Source organism: Euprymna scolopes, chromosome 1 (assembly GCF_053919585.1).
Source record: "Euprymna scolopes isolate OS-2025 chromosome 1, ASM5391958v1, whole genome shotgun sequence".
In the NCBI taxonomy this organism is placed as follows: Eukaryota; Metazoa; Mollusca; class Cephalopoda; order Sepiida; family Sepiolidae; genus Euprymna; species Euprymna scolopes.
The window spans coordinates 183,574,037-183,593,309 of record NC_136482.1 but is presented as its reverse complement, the minus strand read 5'-3'; the positions used below and the strand labels follow the sequence as shown (position 1 = coordinate 183,593,309).

Sequence of the window (19,273 nt, the reverse complement as noted above, 5' to 3'; positions counted from 1 at the left end):
GAAGACAAAAGAATCATTTTGGCATCAGAAAATAGGCATCAATTTTTCAGATTCCGATACAGATCCCCCAAATCTTCTGATTTTTCCAATTCCGATTAATCATCAACACTAATATACACACACACGTTTTATAGTTATTTTTTTCTGAAGGATTCAACATGTTTTTTTTTCTTTTTCTTCCAGTCGGCTTCCCATGTGCTTTCATGATTTTTTTTTTTAAATTGATGTCTTAATGTTTTATTTCCATGCTTCTAATATTTTTGGTTATTTCATGAGCTATCTTCAAAGAATTTGTAATGTTAATAATGATCTTAATTATAGTTACCATAACGTTTTGTGAAATTAGTTAAAAACAACCAAGATATTTGAATGATGTTCATAATGGGTGTTTCTAATTTTACATGGAGAACATAAAAAATTTAGTTTCCGTAATCAGGTGGACTTATGAAAAACTATTTTAAAATAATTGTTAGTTTTGTACAACGAAAGCAAGGTCTACTTCCTTATATACTTTGATAAGTATATCAACTTTTGATAGTGAGAATTCAATGGAAATGATCAGAATTTTGGGTAACATTTTATCTAATGTTATAGGTTTTTCTAAAAAATTCATATGAAAATCAGAAACATTTTCATAGATTATGATTGTTTTGCATAAAAGATCTAAGAAATTAAGACCGATGGACCTCAAAACCATTTGCTTTCTACAGCCAATTCTCTAACTCTTGTCAGGTGACAAGAGTTAGAGAATTGGCTGTAGAAAGCAAAAATAGTAAAATTTATTTTAAAATTTATTTTGCTTGAAATAAAAATATGCATTCCTTCATCAAAACCAACTAACATCTTCAATGACCAACACTTTTTGGGAACAAAAACATTTCACCTAATTTTGTGACAAAAAAGATTTACTGCCAAACTGAAATATTAAAATGAATCATGAATTTGTTGGCACAAAAGGCTGCGAAGAATTGTTTCAAGTCAATTAAATCTTCCACTTGTACATATTTTAAAGTCGGCCATATATGGGAGCTTTCTTAACCACAGATTTCATTTATATTAAATGGAGAAACTCTTTGGCAAATGACGATTCCTGCAATTGACGGCAGGTAACTGATATGTCAAATATGGACAGATGGGTGGAGCCAGCTGCTAGATTTACAATTTAATTTTAAAATAAAAATAAATAAAAATGTGATACATAGAAGAATTTCATAAAATGTTTAAAAAAAAAAAAAAAATCATTTGATCAATTCAAAGACTTGAGATATATAATTTTGTTTCCAATATTTGCTTACAATATATTTGAAAAATTAAAAATAAATTAAAAATCTTTTTAGACTAAGAATTGAACATTGACCAAAAAGGTACAAAGAGAATACAAAAAGTAATCTCCATAAATAAAAATGAAATTAAAAATGAATTTATAAAAAAAAAAAAAAAAAAAAGTACTTATTTAGAATTAAACCTCTTTTCATAAAAAAATACAGAAGAATCTTTAAAAGTTTATAATGTACATACCTGTAACCAGGTAACCAAGCTGTCATATTCCAAAAATCACGCAAATTGATCAAGTATTTTTTTAAACTAGAAAATCAAATTTTATAATGAAGCGAGAAGTAGGATTTTGATAATAAACGAGGAAGAGACAACTCGATTCCGACTATAGAGATCAAAATCAGCATTGTAATGGCTACAATTTACTATTAAAATCGCTTAAAGAAAAAAAACAAAAACAACATTTCTAGATTTAAAAAAACTTTGATCAATTTATGATTCATTCATAACAGGTATGTACAAAGTTTTTTCTTCTGTAAATTCATTTTTTAAAATTGGTTTCATTCTAAATAAGTACCAAAAATTCTGTGGAACAGAGTATTCATTTAGATTTTTTGACATGTCTTCTGAACACTGACCTTTTGAGGACAAAATAATGAGAAACGTGTAAAAAATACATTCGGGATGACGATGCTAATCTAACGAGACAAAAAAGCTGCTTTGGTCAGAAGGTGAAGCAAGTGGTTATTGGATTCAGCTGTGGTCTTTGTGGCTCCTTTTAATTGGAGAGGGGTAGGCACACTTGGTCTGACATGATGAAGGGGTGGGATATGTGGGGGTGGGGGTTGCTCTGATGGCAGGATGACTTTCCATCTCAAAATTTTACTTCTTTTAAGAAATCTGCGAGAAGGCGGCCGAATGTTCCCGTGGCTTGCCCATCAAAAACCGGAAACTGAAAAGCAAAAGGAGAAAACTTAAAAAAACTTGCAAAGCAAGAATTAATGTTTTAAGAATTACAATGATAAATGTTAGCAATAAATCTTAACCGTCTCCAATATAAGTATAATATGCCAATATAAAAATGCCGAATCAAACCAATGATGGGAATTGGATAATTTAAAATCCTTTTCCAAATTCAAAGCTTTGAGAATTGCAGAACTAATTTATATCTTGGAACCAATAGTGTATTTATGGCTTGATATCAACAGGAACAGCATTTGAAATACTATGATATGAAAACTGATTTTGTCGCAATTTAATTTCCTATGAAACAAAATAAAAAAGGGTCTTGTTAAAATTGTCAATTGTTTATATATATATATATACATACACACACACACACACACACACATACATACATATACACACTAGCAAAATAACTGCCCTTGAATAATTAAACCAGAACAGTTTGTACATGTGTATGTACCCCTCTCCATCTTAAGATTAATTTTCCAATTTTTATCTAAATCAAATAAATAGTTTCAATGCAAGAAAAATCAATCAAATTTAGGGCTTGATCTTAAGAAATTGAATTTTAGGAAATCTAGATTAATTCAACAACAATGAATTAAATCTCATACAAATCTGAAATATTTGAAATTTCAAATGGAACGCTGTGCCCATATTATGCCATACATGATGCACATATCGAACCTTTTTATTTTTCGAAACAAAATTTAATAAAAGACAAGATTGAAAAGATAAAGAATCATTAAAAAAAAAACTAAAAAAAAACTATTAAATTGCCCCTTTAAGGTTTTTTTTTTAATACAAACTCTAGTTAAAAAAAAAAAGAAAAATTTAGTTCCCTACCAAGCATCACAGAAGGAGTCCACCTTTTAGTAAATTAAGTTTTCATATTTTGTATAACACTTATCAAAATGAGATATTGGTTGGAGTTGAAAAAGTTGAAATGAAAGTTTTTAAAATGGAAACTAAACAAATTAAATAAGTTTGGTCTTTCAATGAATACAAATCCCCTAAAAGCAATTCCAATACAAATCAAATACTGCAATTTTAAACAGAACATAGTTAAATTATTTACTTTCCACAAAAACTTAAGTTGTCCAAATTGGAAAATATTTTAAGTTGAGCAAATTTATTTTGTTATATTTTCATTTAAATTATTTTGTTCTTACTATTAAAAAAAAAAAAAAAAAAAAATGCAAATTCAGTTTCTTGCCACGTGATTTTGCACGCGTTCCTTTTTCTTTAAAAGACAGTTCTTTCTCTCTTGCTTTAGTAGCTGTGAATTTTGTTCAATAAAACCTTGGAAAGCGTTTTTTTACATCTTCATTCATTTACAACACTACAATTTATTGAACAAAAATTTCCCTCATGGAGATCATTCGTCTGGACAAATTGGACGTACCCTCAGCAGACCCTCAACCTCGCAAGCTTTGGAGATTGTGGTATTGTAACTTTAATTACTATTTATCAACTATTGCTTCATTAAACCCTGTCTGTGATGCATTTATACATGGTCTCCGGTCCTCAGTAATACGTGCTAGACTATTTGAAACTGATACGCTAACTCTCAAAGAGGCTACGCAATGTGCTACGGCTTTAAAACAAGCTCACTTTCATACTGAATCATACACTTCCTCGATTGGAGCAACCTCTGTTACTACTACTACTACTACTTCTATTAGAACTAACAATGTGTCTACTGATCCTGCCGAGGAGGCCACTATTATTAAAATTTCTGATTCTATTGAATGTGATTCTGTACAATTTTCTGCTACCCTTCCTGCTCATGGCAAGTGTTACAACTGTGGAGGGAGACATCACTTTAAGGATAATCGCTGTCATTGTTCTGGCCGTGATAAGGTATGTCGAAACTGTGGTAAACTCGATCATTTCTCCAAACTTTGCCGTTCTACTATGCCGACACCTTCACATTTTACTTCTGCTATTATGGTAGCCCATGCTAAAAGATGGTGATAGGTGCCTTCCCATTACTAAAATTGTTGAATTAAAAAAAAAATAACTGCCCTCATAGACACCGACAGTTCAGATAACTTTATCAGTACTCATATTGTTAAAACAATTAAGCTGTCTACTTCAAAACGTAATTCCGTAATTTCCATGGCATCATCCGCAGTTTCCCCCTCAACCTATCGGAATATTGCACGGAGAACATTTCCTTCAATGGTTGCGAGTATAAAGAAATTGACTTTACAGTGCTTCCTGATTCCTATGTGGATATTATACTCAGAGTGCCTTTTTTAAAACTACATCAGGGTATCACTATTTCTTTTGGTGGACCTCAGGATATTCTAAAAATCTGCGCCCTAACCAAGATCAGCTGTGCTCCTGTGAAATGTTTCGAAACTTAACCCCTGACTGCAAACCTATTGCTACTAAATCCCGAAATTACCATGCGGAGAATGCTCGATTCATTGAAAGGGAACTTCTACAACTGCTGGAGGATGATGTAATTGAAACCAGTTATTCACCATGGTGTGCTCAGATTACGACTGTCGCCTAATAAGAAACGATTAGTAGTTGATTTCTCCCAAACTATTAACTGTTTCACCTTACTTCATGCATACCCTTTGCCTCAGATTGAGGATCTCGTGAATCAAATCGCCCAATATCATATATTTAGTACAATTGACTTATCCAAAGCGTACTACCAGATTGAAATTTGTCCCGAAGATCGGCCCTACACAGCCTTTCGAGTAGGAAATCGTTTGTACCAATTCAAATGAATACCCATGGGTGTCACTAATGGGGTTTCTGCTTTTCAACGGTTTATGAATTCTTTCATTTATTTACAACACTACAGTACACAAAAATGGAAAATATTTCCAAAACATGATTACATAATTAAATTTTTATCAATTATTTTTTTAAAGTAGATGGCCAGTTCACTATGGAATTGATTGAAGAACAGTCATATTTTTTATCATTGGACTGAATTTCCAGTCTTTCAATAAAACTGCAGGTATCGATGGATGATCAAACTAATGTACAGGGTGGAACGATAAATTTGTCACCCTAAAGAAAACACTAAAGTTTTATTTTAAAACTTTTGAAAAACATCAATTCAGGTAACTTCATTATGTAGTAGAGCTGACATCTATTCAATGTAGTCGCCTTCAGCCTTAATCACCGCCTTGATATGGGTCTGGAACTGGAAGCATGCCTTTTCGACAAGCGCCAGCAGGAGCTCCATGAATACTCTGCGGATGGCGGCGATCAGGTTGATTTTCGTGTTGTGGGAGGTCATGTTGGTAATGTTCCTGACATATGACCAAATGAAGTAGTCCAGCAGGTTCAGGTTGGAGGAAGGGGGGGATAGTGAGAAAAAGGGTACAAAGTCGTAGCACTCCTGAAGCCAAGCCTGGGTCTCTTTGGACTTGTGGGCTGGCACCGAATCCTGCTGCCACACCCAGGGTCTGTCAGAGCGTCCACCTGATTACACCAGGGATCACCACACTCTTTAGCACATCCAGGTACATTTTGGTATTGACTTTCAAGCTGACTTCGAAGATGCGAGGTGACGTGGTCCTCACTTGAAACCACACCAAAGAGCATAACTGTGGCCAGAAACTTTGTTGAGCTATGCCCTCAAGTGTTGAACCATCTGGATTTGAATTTTGAGGGTGCTGGCAATGGTCCTGTTGTCATAACTGATTGGTAGAGAGCACGAGTTGTACAGCAGCAAATTTCCGATCTCACTCATTGAACATTGTACCACTTTCAGACATGAGAGAGGGCTCTTGGGATTTGTACACAACTAGTCTGCAACAAATAAATAAAACAGAAATGGAATCATGCCATTTCTAAGCCAAAACTTTTATCGTTTTACCCTGTATAGTGTCCATTGAAAATTTATATATAAGACTAAATTATACTTCAAATGAATTTATTAACAGGATACTCGAATAAGAAATATTAAATATTTACTTTATATATAATATTAAATTAAAGATGAGGAATAAAAGTAATATAAAACTTTATTATATCATCAGAACAATAAGGAAAAGTTATGGGGAAAATTAAGAAAAAACCTTTTTAGGTCATGGCATTTTGAAGCTAAATGCTTATCAGAAGAGAAGGGCCAGAATTATACGAAATGCAAATATAGAAAAACACTGGCTAAATGACAAGTAAATATGAAATGAGAATGAAAAAATAAGATCATATGGTAAATAGTAATTAAATTACATTGTATGTGTTAATCCGATTCATTATTTCTTGTCTAATTTTATTTTAACTATCATTCTTATAAATTATGTAAAAGTTGCTAAAAATAACATATTGGTTATGTATTTTGTTAAAAATACACTTTATCAGTAATCTAAAAAAAAACAAAAAAACTCTATCATGAATCCTGCATATTTTCTTTAGATAATACAACAGAACAATTTTCATTCTGATTGGAGAATTTATCTGATGAAGTTGTTAAAAAGATGGAGATATAGATTTTAAGACAAGGGCATTCATTTAAGAAAGAATTCTTACAGATTATTTTTTTTTTTACTAATTTGAAACAGAATCAAAATTGCACTAAGTTTTATTAAATTAGTCATCATAGACAGTTTAACAGCCATTTTACATGCCGACATGTGTTGGATGGGTTTTTAGAAATTGACTTCTAAACTAATTTATCTCTGCCCAGGTCTTTTTATCTTAAATCTATTTTCTTCATGTATTTCTAAATTTTCTTTGGTCTTCCCTTAAGACTTCCAATGGTCATACCATCAAAGTTTCCTATTCTGCATACACTCCCTTTATATCAGGGATTCCCAACCACCATGCTGTGGCACATTGGTGTGCTGCAAAATGATTACTAGTGTGCCACGAATAGGTTATAAATGGAAGTTACAAGTTGTTGTAAGTGGAAAAACGCTTTCATATAACTATAAACAGAATTGTTTGTATTAATACTAACTCACATTATGTGATATTGATGCTTAAATATCAAAAAAAGAAAAAATTTATAATAAATGGTTTTACGTTTTTCGATATTTGAAATTTTCCATAAGAATAAACATTGGTAAGCATTGTTAAATATTCATTTAAGTATTCGTTTTTTGTGACCGGTGTACTGCGATGTAAGAAGAGTTTGGAAGTCACTGTCCAGATTTAATTTTTCTCAAATCAGATCTAAGCTTGTCTTCAAGATTCATATTATACATACATTGTATCATCTCATCATTTCTCTTCATGCAATACATGTCCTCAACCTTCACTGTCCAGGTTTTACTTCCATACATCACACTGCATAGACACATTCTTCCCTTGGTTGACAGGGGTAATGCACAGCTGGTCTGTAATGACAAGTTTCCTGGACTTATTCTATCCACTCCTAACTCTTGCAACCACACTAGTATCTGTTCTCCCCTGTACTCAACAGTTACAACAGCTTCACCATCCACACATACTTTCTCCACATTTTATCCATCTCCATTGTCTAACACACAAACTGGTTACCCTCACAACCTATTAACACTTCTTACAAATGTTACAAGAAAATTTAATAGCACTCTCCCTTTCAAAAGTGGATTTTCAAAGACAAGTTACTTCTTAAAGAATGAATTTAAAAATAAAGGGGGGGGGTAATTATTTTGGAAAACAGCACTGATTGAGAAAGATATTCAACCAACTACGACAATTATCTTCCTTGCCTCTCATCACGGTTCTCAAGAGATTTGGATCAACAATTTCTAAGAACCATCAAGTAACAATTCAGAATAAAAAAGATTAAAATAGTCTGGAAGAAAATTGAAATAAATTATCGAAAACTGAACAAAAAAAAAAAATGAAAAAAAAAAAAAAGAAATGAAAAAAAAAAGAAAATGAAGAAAGTGCACAGACTTCGAATGTCACATGCATCAAAGAAAAAAACTTTTACACAAAATGAGACAACAATAACTTAAATCTTTTCACAAATTCTTACAAATAAATGATTTTACACAATGATCATCAAATTCTTTTTAGATGCAGTATTTTTTTTTTTAAATTTACTTAAGAACTTTGGGACTTGTCAAAACATTTAAGACAAAAGGTCATTAAGTACTTTTTAAAATTTTTAATTAAAAAGATTTTTTTTTCTACAACCAGAAATAAGAAAAGTACCATGTGAACTTTAAAGAACATTTAGAAGAAAGATGAAATTGATGTTCCCTTTCAGATTAATGTCACCATCTTTGTTATGGTTACAATTTGGATTTTTTATCCTCAACAGCCAGTAGAGAATAAAGATGCCGATCACAGCTGAAGACAGCTGAGGATACACAGGTTGAAACGGAACCATAACAACTCAGATGAGGATTTTCATTGAAAGATGAATGATGCAATTTGTAATTCCTAAATGATCAGATGAAATGGTTGATTAAAAAGAATTGTTCTCATTTAGAATTCAACTTAAAAAAAAAAAAAAAAAAAAAAATCATTATGATGTAGACACCAGTCATAAAAGATGCGATATTCCAAGAATCACATCAATTGATCAAGTAGTTTTATTTTTAACTAAGAAAATCAGATTTCATGATTATAAAAAAAAAAAAAAAAATCAAGGGTAGGTAAGTTCACAATAATTCAAACTTGCAAGATCAGCATTGTAATGCTAACGATTTCACATTAATCGCTTCAAATCGGTTAAAAATGATTTTATTAGTTAAAAATAAAACTACTTGATCAATTTATATGATTTTTTGGATATGACATTTCCGTTTCATGACGGGCACATATATCAAATATTTTTCTGTATTTATTTTTAGAATTATGTTGAATTTTAAATAAGAACCAAACTAATTAATAGGACGGCAAGTGACAAGGCAAACAAAAGGAAATCATAAAACTTACTATTCAATATTTGGACATTAAGTGCATGGCAAGCAAAGAAACATCTAACCACAATCAATACGACAATCACTAAGCACAGCTAATAAAAAAAAAAAAAATATTGAAATATTTTGTCTTTCATTTTATATACACATGTACGTAGGTTTGTACACACTCACCACATATACACAAAAAAAATAAAATAAATAAATAGAAAACTAATAAACTTTGAAATGACCAATCATGCATAAGAAATCTCATAAAATTTGGTTTGATGCCGATTAAAGAATGCTTGCTGACATAAAAGGGGGGGAAAAAAAAAAAGAAAAAAAGTCTTCACAAGCAATACAACATCAATTCTTTGCCAGCATTTCCTCGAAAATAAAATAAAAACGGCGATGCAGAAAGCATCCTGAGCAACAAAATGATGGGGGAAAGGTCTTTGGGTGGGTGGTATAGTGTAAGATGATGATACTAAGACAAAGCACAAGACAGAAAAAGGCAGACGAGCAGGAAGACAAGATTATGTCACCTGGCCAATATGAAGCCAGTCGTCGTTGGCTGGATCGCTACATAGAAAAGTCCACTGGGAGATTGAGTTTGTCCACAAAGTTCTGGAAACTGAGAAAATAGCCGATGGTCAGTTGAAAATGACAGTGAAATATTGTAGCAGGGAAAGCTGATGTGGGGGTGAGGGTGCTTTTCCTGGAGGTGAGAAATGACATTTGAAGTCCTTCCCTCTCCCAGAGCTTTGCAATAAAATAAAAGTTAAAGAGATACATAATTGCATAATTATTTAAAAAAAATAAATTATAAAACGAGCATTGAATGTAACTTACTCAAGTCAAAATATGAGTTTTTAACAACCAAATAAAACCAGTCATCACGAAGATATTTAAAACAACTCAAAATCATTGAAAATAATTAAATATTTATGCATTTTCTTTTGAATTAAAAATACATAAAAGCACATTTCAAATATGGCATTAAAAAAATTATTCTTTACTCCACGAAATAAGTGTGGCATTTCCTTTTTTTTAAGCCCAATTTTTGGGTTGGGTACTATTCCAAACAGTCAAACTCTTAGTAAAAATTAATACAAAAAAAAAAAAATGTAACAAAATTCTAATCATGATTGGTCAGTATGTATTAGAGGATACAAAATCGCAATGAACTTCAGCACAAACTCATTTTCGATTCGGAGTCATGCTCACTCAACATTCCATTTAAAGATCTTGGAGAGTATTCCCGTTCAGTTGAGGATGCCTTCTCTCTGTAAACAGAGGGAATGTCTCTTAGGTTTGAGTATGATTAACCTCTAGGATCTTTGAAAAATATAACGTTGCTTTATTTTAATCACTTCTGTTTTTTTACCCATGAACAGAACGCAACATAACTTTATTTTAATAATGCATACATTTTTGATTTTTCATTTTTAAATCCCTCGATACAGCTTCAAGAAAGCGAGGGTGAAACTGGTTAGCTGACTCCTTTATTTTTCTTTCCTCTTCCGCTTTTTTAATATATATATATATATATATATATATATATTTTTTTTTTAACGCGTTTTACTTTTAATCATGAATAATAAAATCTTCCATTCAGGATTGCAATATATATATCACCAGTGCTACCACCCTAGCTTTGACTGCTTTATTTGATGTGTGGTACATGCGTTCAAAAGATGACCGTTAAGAGATCCACAGTAGAATGGACTTGTGTAAATTTATAATCAGAAAAAAAGTTTAGTACCAACAAGGTGGCAAACTATCTTTAGATTGATTAAAGATTCCAAAATTTTAACGAAGAGTAGGAGTAAACTGATATGGCAATAATTTGGGGGATAAGTTCTTTCACCAGAATTTTTGAATACTGGTACAACAAAGGAAATTTTCCAGCTAAGCATTTGTTGTAGAGGTCTGGGGCTAGCTCAGCAGAACATTTTTTTTTTTAATACTTTAAGCAGGATAAGATCAGGCCCATATGCTTTAGAGGTGTCAAGGTGGTTTATAATATACCGAACTTAAGTGATAATCAGATCATGAAGCATGGCTTCAGTTCACAATGGGAAATTTGGGAGGGAGTAGTTTGTGGAGTTCAAAATGGAGTTCACGGCAAACTGCCAGGCAAGTGGTTCAGATTTATCAATAACTGTGCAAATATTATCTTTGTTGGATAGACAGGGTGAGGGGGGTATTATTGATTTCCCTTCTGTTTCACTGCACTATTATAGATTTTCCATAAATAATAAGTTCCTAATTTCTGTAACTTGATACATTCTCTGGTCATTGTATAACATCTCTTAGCTGTGTATATTAAAGTTTTACAATCATTTTGTGATACTATAAATTTCTATTTATTTGCTTATGACAGTTGAATTAACGGAATGTTTACTGCTTTTGAGCAATAGCAGCAGCACAGTTCATAAAGGATCATTGGGGAAAGTGAGGTTACAGAATTTTGATATACGGACATGCTTCAATGCCTGCTGATCAGGGAAAGAAAAAATTTCACTGAGCATCTAATATTTCTGATGGGATCCCAATCAGCCATCTTAAGTATCATCATTTCGACTAACAGCTGATTGGCTTGATATTGAGACTTTAGGGCGATATCAACTATTATTACAAGGTGATCAGAGTTCTCAATGGGCATTCATCACACAAGTTTCTGACTATAGACAATTTGAGCTGTTACAATGATTCTTGTGAAAACTCTTAGTGAGTAAATAATTATGTAAAAGTTATGCAATCAGTTATTTGATGAACAATACATTTACATGAAAGAATTATCAATGATTTTTAAGTAAATGAATAATGTTAATATTACATAATACTTAGACCTCTGTGGAATTATAAAGCATGTTGTAACCATATTTATTTTTGCTAAATTATTTTATAAAAAGTCTAGAACTGGCAGAGTAAAAAAAAAAAAATGCTTGAGCATTAACGAAAAAGATGGATAGCTACTCACCAACTGAAAAAAAAATTCAAAATTTAATGTTTCTAACATAGGATTCATTTAACTTTGTTATATTCCAGAGTTTTGCTTAAATGATCCAACAAAAATTTTTATTGTAGAGATTTGTTAAGTATGTTTCTGCTAACAAAAAAAGATTGTACAAGATTTCGGTTTCTTTAAGTTTCAGTTCTTCTAGATTAAGAATCCTCTTGGTTTACATTCATATGAAAAAGAAATGTTTTTAAAAAAAAATGTCCTTAAAGTTTTGAATCAAAATCAATTTCACACTAATTTCATGCGAAGTTTTCTAAAAAACACAAAATTGATTAATAAAAGCACATTAAATAAAATTATGTGTAAAAAAGGAAAATATCCAACAATATGATATAAATAATTGGAAAATTCCTTTTATGTAAAATCTTTATTCAATTTACTGAGATTTTGGTACAATTTATATTTTCTTCAAAAAAACTAATAAATAAAAAATTGTATTGTTATCTTCCCTTTTTTTTTCTACACATATATGCACACACAAGCAAGACTCATGTCCTGGCATTGCCGGGGAATGAGGAAACCAAGAAGCATAACAACCAAAAGTAAATAGATTGGAAAAATGTTCACAGAAAATGCTAAAGCATTAACTTATTTGAGAGAGGGGGGGGGGGGTTGTAAACTCACCGATTGTTTGCTGCAATATGTGTGTGTGTGTTTGGGGGAGATCTTTGGTTTTAATTTGCAATATTAAAAAATAAATGGCTTGCTAGTGGACAAATGAATCAAAATGCATTATGGTGGAATACGATTTTGTAAAGCGTGTGTGTGTGTATGTGTGTGTGTGTGGGGGGGGTACTTATAATTTTCAATGTAAAGCTAAAATTGCAACTTCCAGCAGCAAAAAATATTAGAAAAACTTCCCCTAAAGTATTATTTTTCTATTCATAAAAAATTTTGAAGTAAATCAATGAGTTGTGATTTTTCAAATCAATATGCAAATTAAGGCGAGTATTTTGATTGTGTGTGCATGTTGAATATATTATAAAACTGAAGTTCTTGTATCTTGCTTATGAAATTAGGGTTTCAATGCAATGTGATAAACTGACCAAATTTATAAATAAACTAGTAGGCCACCCAACATTGCCTGGTTATAAAATATGCTTAAATATTTTAATTCAAGCAAATTTCCTATTTATTATAATAGAGCTAATTCTCTATTAATTATTATATTGTACCCAATATATAGTAATGGCTTAAAAATTAAAAAAAAAAAAAAATGACTTACTGCCTTCAGCTAGATTCGAAACAAAACATTTAGCACTCTAAATGGCCATGAAAACATTAAAAATTAACTGACCTTAACGTATAAATGTATATGTGCACATGCGACTTACACCTGCTAAGTTCCAATTTGGATCCCATAGCAGTTAATTTTACGGGCTAAAAACCAAATTAAATTTGTTCCACAGATCCAAATCCCCTATATATCAAGTTTCAAGTCTTTAGACCAAAAATTGACAGTTTTGTATAGATCGTTCTGCACACACGGAGACAAGGTCATACACACGCACATACACACACATGGAAGGGGAGAAATGGGAAGGAAGAATTTTATTTTGCAAAAAAAGTTTTGAGAAGCATTTAAAATCTTGACTTACCTGTATTCAAATAGTACTAAATGGCTAATAACATGCAGTGTCTATCTCACACTCTCACACACACAGTTGTAGTTCCTGTTTGTGAAAAAATTCTAAAGTATTTGAGATAAACCTTTATATTATATATTGTGAAACTAGATTATGCCAAACACAGCCAAACTTTTCTTGAATAGAAGATAACTATTTTGAAACCTGATCCATCCATTAGAAGTGATTGTTTTTAATTTGACAAGTTTAGAATTTCTGACCTCATTGATACTTAAGTCATTTGAAGAACTAAATTATATTTAATTTCATTACAATTTGAACTTTGTCAAATATCCAGCATTTTGATAACAGAAAATATACTTTTGTCAACAACTCTACAGACAAGTTCAATTATAACTTCTCATAGCGACTACATCAGAACCGTAAAAAAAAAAATGACCTTTTGTTTGCAGAAATATTGTTTTCCAAATTCAAGTGTATTTTCTCACAAACATAAATACTACTTTGCTTTCACTGTTTTTTTCAATGTATTTGTCTATTTTCTGTTGAATATTGCCATATTAATTACCCTTTTCATATCTACACTCTTCACTTTTAAAAAAAAAAATTTTTTTTTTTTTTTTTTTTTTTTTTTACACACAATTCCTGGTGTTGGCTGTTTTACCAGCAGCAAATAAAGTTTTGGGTTGAGTTTAAAAGAAAACAAGTAAGAGTACAATTTAAAATGTCATCTTTGGTAGAAGTCTTTATTATATTAGCTGAATTTTTTTAAAACTCCATTTCTATAGTAATGCACATCTTTTCTTCTTAACATTAAAAAACACCAAGATCAAACATTTAATTTATACATTGGAGTCAAAATCCTATGTATGTTACATAGAATTTAGAGTTACAACCATTTCAGGTGGTTTCCCAGAATTAATCCTACATTAAAATAGTAAAAATACAAAAAAATCTTTGATGCATATATCTGTGACAGAATGAAAAGATCATATTCGAAAAAGCATGTAAATTCAAGTAACTCCAAGTTTTTAAGCAAAATCATTTTAGAAGGATTTTGAATAATTTAAATCTTAGGCATTATAAGGCCGATCTTGTATGTTTGTAATTATTGTTGAGCTCTGTTTCTTCAAAATGGCAATACGAAACGGTCTCTCCTTGTTTACTCAGAAAATCTTATTTTCTCGTTAAAAATAAAGCTACTTGATCAATTTACATGATTTTTGGAATATCACATGTTCCGTACATCATACGGATTTTTTATTTTTTTATTTAATACACGGAATTCTGGATAAGAACCCTATTTCAGGTTATTTTATTCTTCAGAGATAGAAATAGGTCAGTAAAAGTTGAATTCGTATGACTTTGATTCATCGAACTACTGTTCTTATCTTGAGTGATTTTCACAATGTTTCGGTCAATATAACTTCCAACCTTCTTCAGGTGTATCTTGTAAAACTCGTGAATTTGGACAGAAATGTTTCCTTAGTTTGACAAGATATATTTGAATAAGGCCGGAGTATACATCAACCGAAAAGTTTTGAAAATGACACTCAAGATGAGAATAACCAATCCTCATCTCAAAAATTCAGAAACATCAAGAGTTGAATTGTTGAGTATTTGAAAGCATTTCTTGTTTGTCTAAAATATGATTAACGCAATTGCTGAATTTGTCACTGCTACATAATAAAATGCACTTAGCTTGCATACACACACACTCTCTACATGTTATTTTTTATATAACCAACAAAGGGATTATAGGAGGTTATTCATTGCCTGATTAGTATTGCTGAATGTTAGTATAAAAATTTTATTTATTTATTTTTTTTTATAAAATGTCATACTTACATATGTTTGTTTTTCTTTTTAAAAAAAAGTCCCCACCCAGGCCATAATTTTCATGGAATTATCAAACAATTCCATTAATATGATTATTCTTTCTTGTTACAAGTGGGGAGCCAAAACTTCTGAATATGTTTTCAAAGCTAAGGCAAAAGTTAAAAATAAACATTTACAATATTATTAACAGAGATATCGGAGAAAAATATCATGATGTTAGGATATCTATGTGTAAGAGAGTTAAGGCAAAGTTTTTGATAAAAAGCAAAAATGATATCTGCAATCAGGTCATTCTATTTCAAATCAACCAATAGACTCCAACTAACTCAGAAAATTTAGTAAAGAAAATTATAGGTGTTCTTTTATTAAATTTATGGTAATAACCCAATTATTAGATAATTAACGATATTCATCTGGCATTGCCTATGTAGAGATATTGTTGGTTGGTAATAATTACAACCATAATCATGTTTACCATTTTTGCCTTTAAAGAAAAGTTAAAAATAACATTTGCAATATGAGGTTGTGAGGTGCCTTCAATAAGTTTCCAAATTTTTTTCTTTTTAATACAGTCATTTAAATTTGTTGTGAACTCTTGAAAATTCAGTATTTTATTGCTATACATCTTCTGAGATGACTTACCAATTTTTATGATTTTGAATTCAAATGAGCAGATCCACCAGGAATTGGAATACACCTTACTAAAGCTTGATTGTCACAGCTGATGAATTTCAAAAATGCAATCTGAATGTGAGGACACTTTAGAAGAATGATATGCAATAAAATTGTTTTAAACGTGGAAAAAAAATGCCACAGAAACATATGGAATGTTTCAGACTGCTTTTGGACCATCTTGCATGAATCAAGCATCAATTTTTGAGTAGCATAAGAGATTCAAGAAAGGCAGAGAGTCTTTAGGATGAGATGTGGGAGGAGTAAGGAAGTCAGAACACCAGTGTTGATTGGCCAAATAAAGAATTTCATTGATAAGGATCGTCGTGTGTCTATAGAGACTATAAGTGCACAGTTTGATGTCAGTGTGGAAACTGTGCACAATTATTTGCGAATGAACCAGCCAACAACTCCACCCTTGTCACAGACTATTTGACCAAGATAGGCATCAAGACAGTTCCTCATCCTCCCTATAATCCAGACCTTGCTCCCTGACTTTTGGTTATTCCCTAAGCTCAAGAAAAACCTTAGAAGCTGTTGTTATAAGACAATTGAGGAGATGAAAGTTGTGATGAGGGTTATTGATACACTGACACAAGAAAACTTTCATAGGGCTTCCAGAAGTTGTTGGAATGGTGCAACAAGTGCATTGCAGTTGGAGGAGATTACTTCAAAGGGGCCTAGAGTTTCATATGTACTATCAATACAAGTGCTCTTACAAAAAAGTCTGGAAACTTATTGAAGGCACCTCATAAGTAATTAAACAAAGTGTTTTCTTTAAGAAAAAAAAAAATTATTAAAACCAATAATTAGCCCTAATGACCCTAAATGGAATCGAAGGAAAATTTCAAATGATGTCTTTCGATTCCTTGAAAATTTTAATCATCATTGAAACTTATTTAAATGTTTCAATAACAGATTTCTATAACCCACAAAAATTGACTTTTATAAAATTTACTGATAGTTCTGAAATAAAAACGAGAACAAATTTTAAAAAGCAGTCTTGATAATTTTATAGTAGAGAATGTATATGGCATATTGCAGACTGAAAATGACAGGAAACTAATTTGGTTGCATATCTAATATAATTTGTAATGAGGCACTTAAAGTAGAGTAACTTTTTGCATTTAAGCTTTCTTAGCCATTTTCAGAAAAAATACAATTGTAAATTTTCTCAATGTATAAATATTAATTATCGAGACAAAGTTTCACATTTCTAAAATCTATTTTGTTGGAAGTATGAATGTCTAGAATTGGTTGAGAAGTGCCATGGGTGAAATGCGAAAGTGATATTTCAAAAATATATCTCATTGAGATTTCACCATGATAAAGGAATACCTGTAATTTTTTTTTTTTTTTTTTTAGGATGACAGTTTACTTTCGTTCATTAACAAATTTGAGATGAAATGAACCAATCTATTAAAATACTACTCATGATAAATACTAAGGATGGAGAAGGAAAATATTTCTGATAAAAACTTTTATATAGAATGGCCGATTTAAGATTATGCGTGTATGAAGAAAAACAGCTTGGATAAAATGCAGAAAATAAAATGGAAAAAGTAGATATACCAATACAAATCGCATTTAGATTTAAAATTTCCTGTTTATTATTAGAAAGCGTGTTAAGCAAATTTTTAGGAGAAAAAAAATTCTGTTTCTATTTAGTTCCTCACAAAGGTAACATTAGACGCAGTTGTTAATGTAGATTAAATCTCACCATAAAAGGGTATTCTGCATTGGGACAAAAACTGTTTTAGGATTTTTCCTTCCGAGGACAGAACTGATGCTGTATTTAGATCTTAACCAGAGAGCCAATTAATATGAAATCTTAGAAATAATGAAATATTAAATCTCATCATACAAGTTAATTTATTGTATTACATTGGTGTATTCACTTTTTCCTTACTTATGTTCTACAAATATTATGTGTATATATATATATATATATATATATATATATATAAATAAAATGAAATTTAATTCCATAACTTCAAAAATTTATGACATTATTTGACAAGGAATACAAAAGTTTAATTCCTTGTTGAATAACAAATTTGTCGCAATTTTTTAATTAACTGTATTTGATTCCTAATTTTCATTTATAATATCATGTATATAGAACTTCTTTATCTCATTGGGATTGTTATAAATATTGATATTTATATGAACTTTATGCTTACAGTATTATACAATCTGTAATATAAAAGTATTTCAAAATTTCAGTTATCATAAATATCTGTTTAATAAATTAGAATCTTAAAATACTTTGTATTTTCATAAAATAACAAACCGAATGAAGATTTTTAAAGTGTAGTACATTTGATTGGCCGGCTAAAATAATGCATCATGTCAATGGATGAATCCTTGAAATAATGCTATGTGGTAACAGAAAATTTAGACTAAAACTAGAAAACAATGAATTGTTCAATAAGCAGGAACTTTGTTGAATTGGCCATTAGATATAAAAGGAATCCCTAGAATCTAGAAAAGATATAAATAGAATCAAAGAAAGTGTTGGAGGTAATTACTAGGAGTGAGGGGGGGTGTTAAGAAAACAAATTAAAAGCAGTTTTAGTAATAAGACAAGGTTTTGTGATAGAAGCAGATTTACTTTAATTCTATAAACCAATTTTTTTTTCACATAAAGTAAAATACTTACAACATACTTCATATCTTAAGGAGAGAGGGAATCCTACCTTTGGAGGCGAGCGGTGGGGTGACTCCTTATCTTGACTTTTAAAAACTATCATTATTAAAAAAAATGTTGTACAATATCCAATTTATTTTTGTTCAAACAATTCTTTCATATTGTTTGTGCTGTAAAATCTTTTCTCTGTAGTAGAGAGAGATGAATGCATTCCGATAAATTTCATGTTATACTGTGTATGCAATTAGACATGCATAACACATGCAAAGTTGAGCTTTAAATAAGGATATGTAATTCTTGTGAGATTTATATGAAGTCTCAATAGCATTACTTCTACTTCGCACAAAATGTGGGAGTGATTCGTTTAACATAGTATCATTTGGTCAGATAGATTTTTTTTTTGGTCTATCAAAATCTGTTTGTATAGTTAAACATTAAG

The 19,273-nt window shown here is 30.8% G+C and overlaps 1 protein-coding gene across 12 annotated transcripts in view; it reads right to left on the bottom strand.

Annotated features, from left to right (window-relative positions):
* Positions 1 to 207: 207 nt before the first annotated feature.
* The window catches only part of LOC145278012 (RILP-like protein 1), a 188,812-nt gene continuing 169,746 nt past the window's right edge, over positions 208 to 19,273 (bottom strand). For 2 of the 12 annotated variants that reach the window (XM_080130272.1, XM_080130264.1), the window contains exons 8-9: positions 9,605 to 9,693; positions 208 to 2,227 (exon numbers count right to left, since the gene is read on the bottom strand). In XM_080130272.1, coding sequence (XP_079986398.1) covers positions 9,642 to 9,693 — 52 coding nt within the window. In that variant the 3' untranslated portion in view covers positions 208 to 2,227; positions 9,605 to 9,641. Of the gene's footprint in view, positions 2,228 to 9,604; positions 9,694 to 15,443; positions 15,659 to 19,273 lie in introns of those variants that run through there. The other 10 variants (XM_080130284.1, XR_013868277.1, XM_080130230.1 and 7 more) reach the window with 10 other exon arrangements.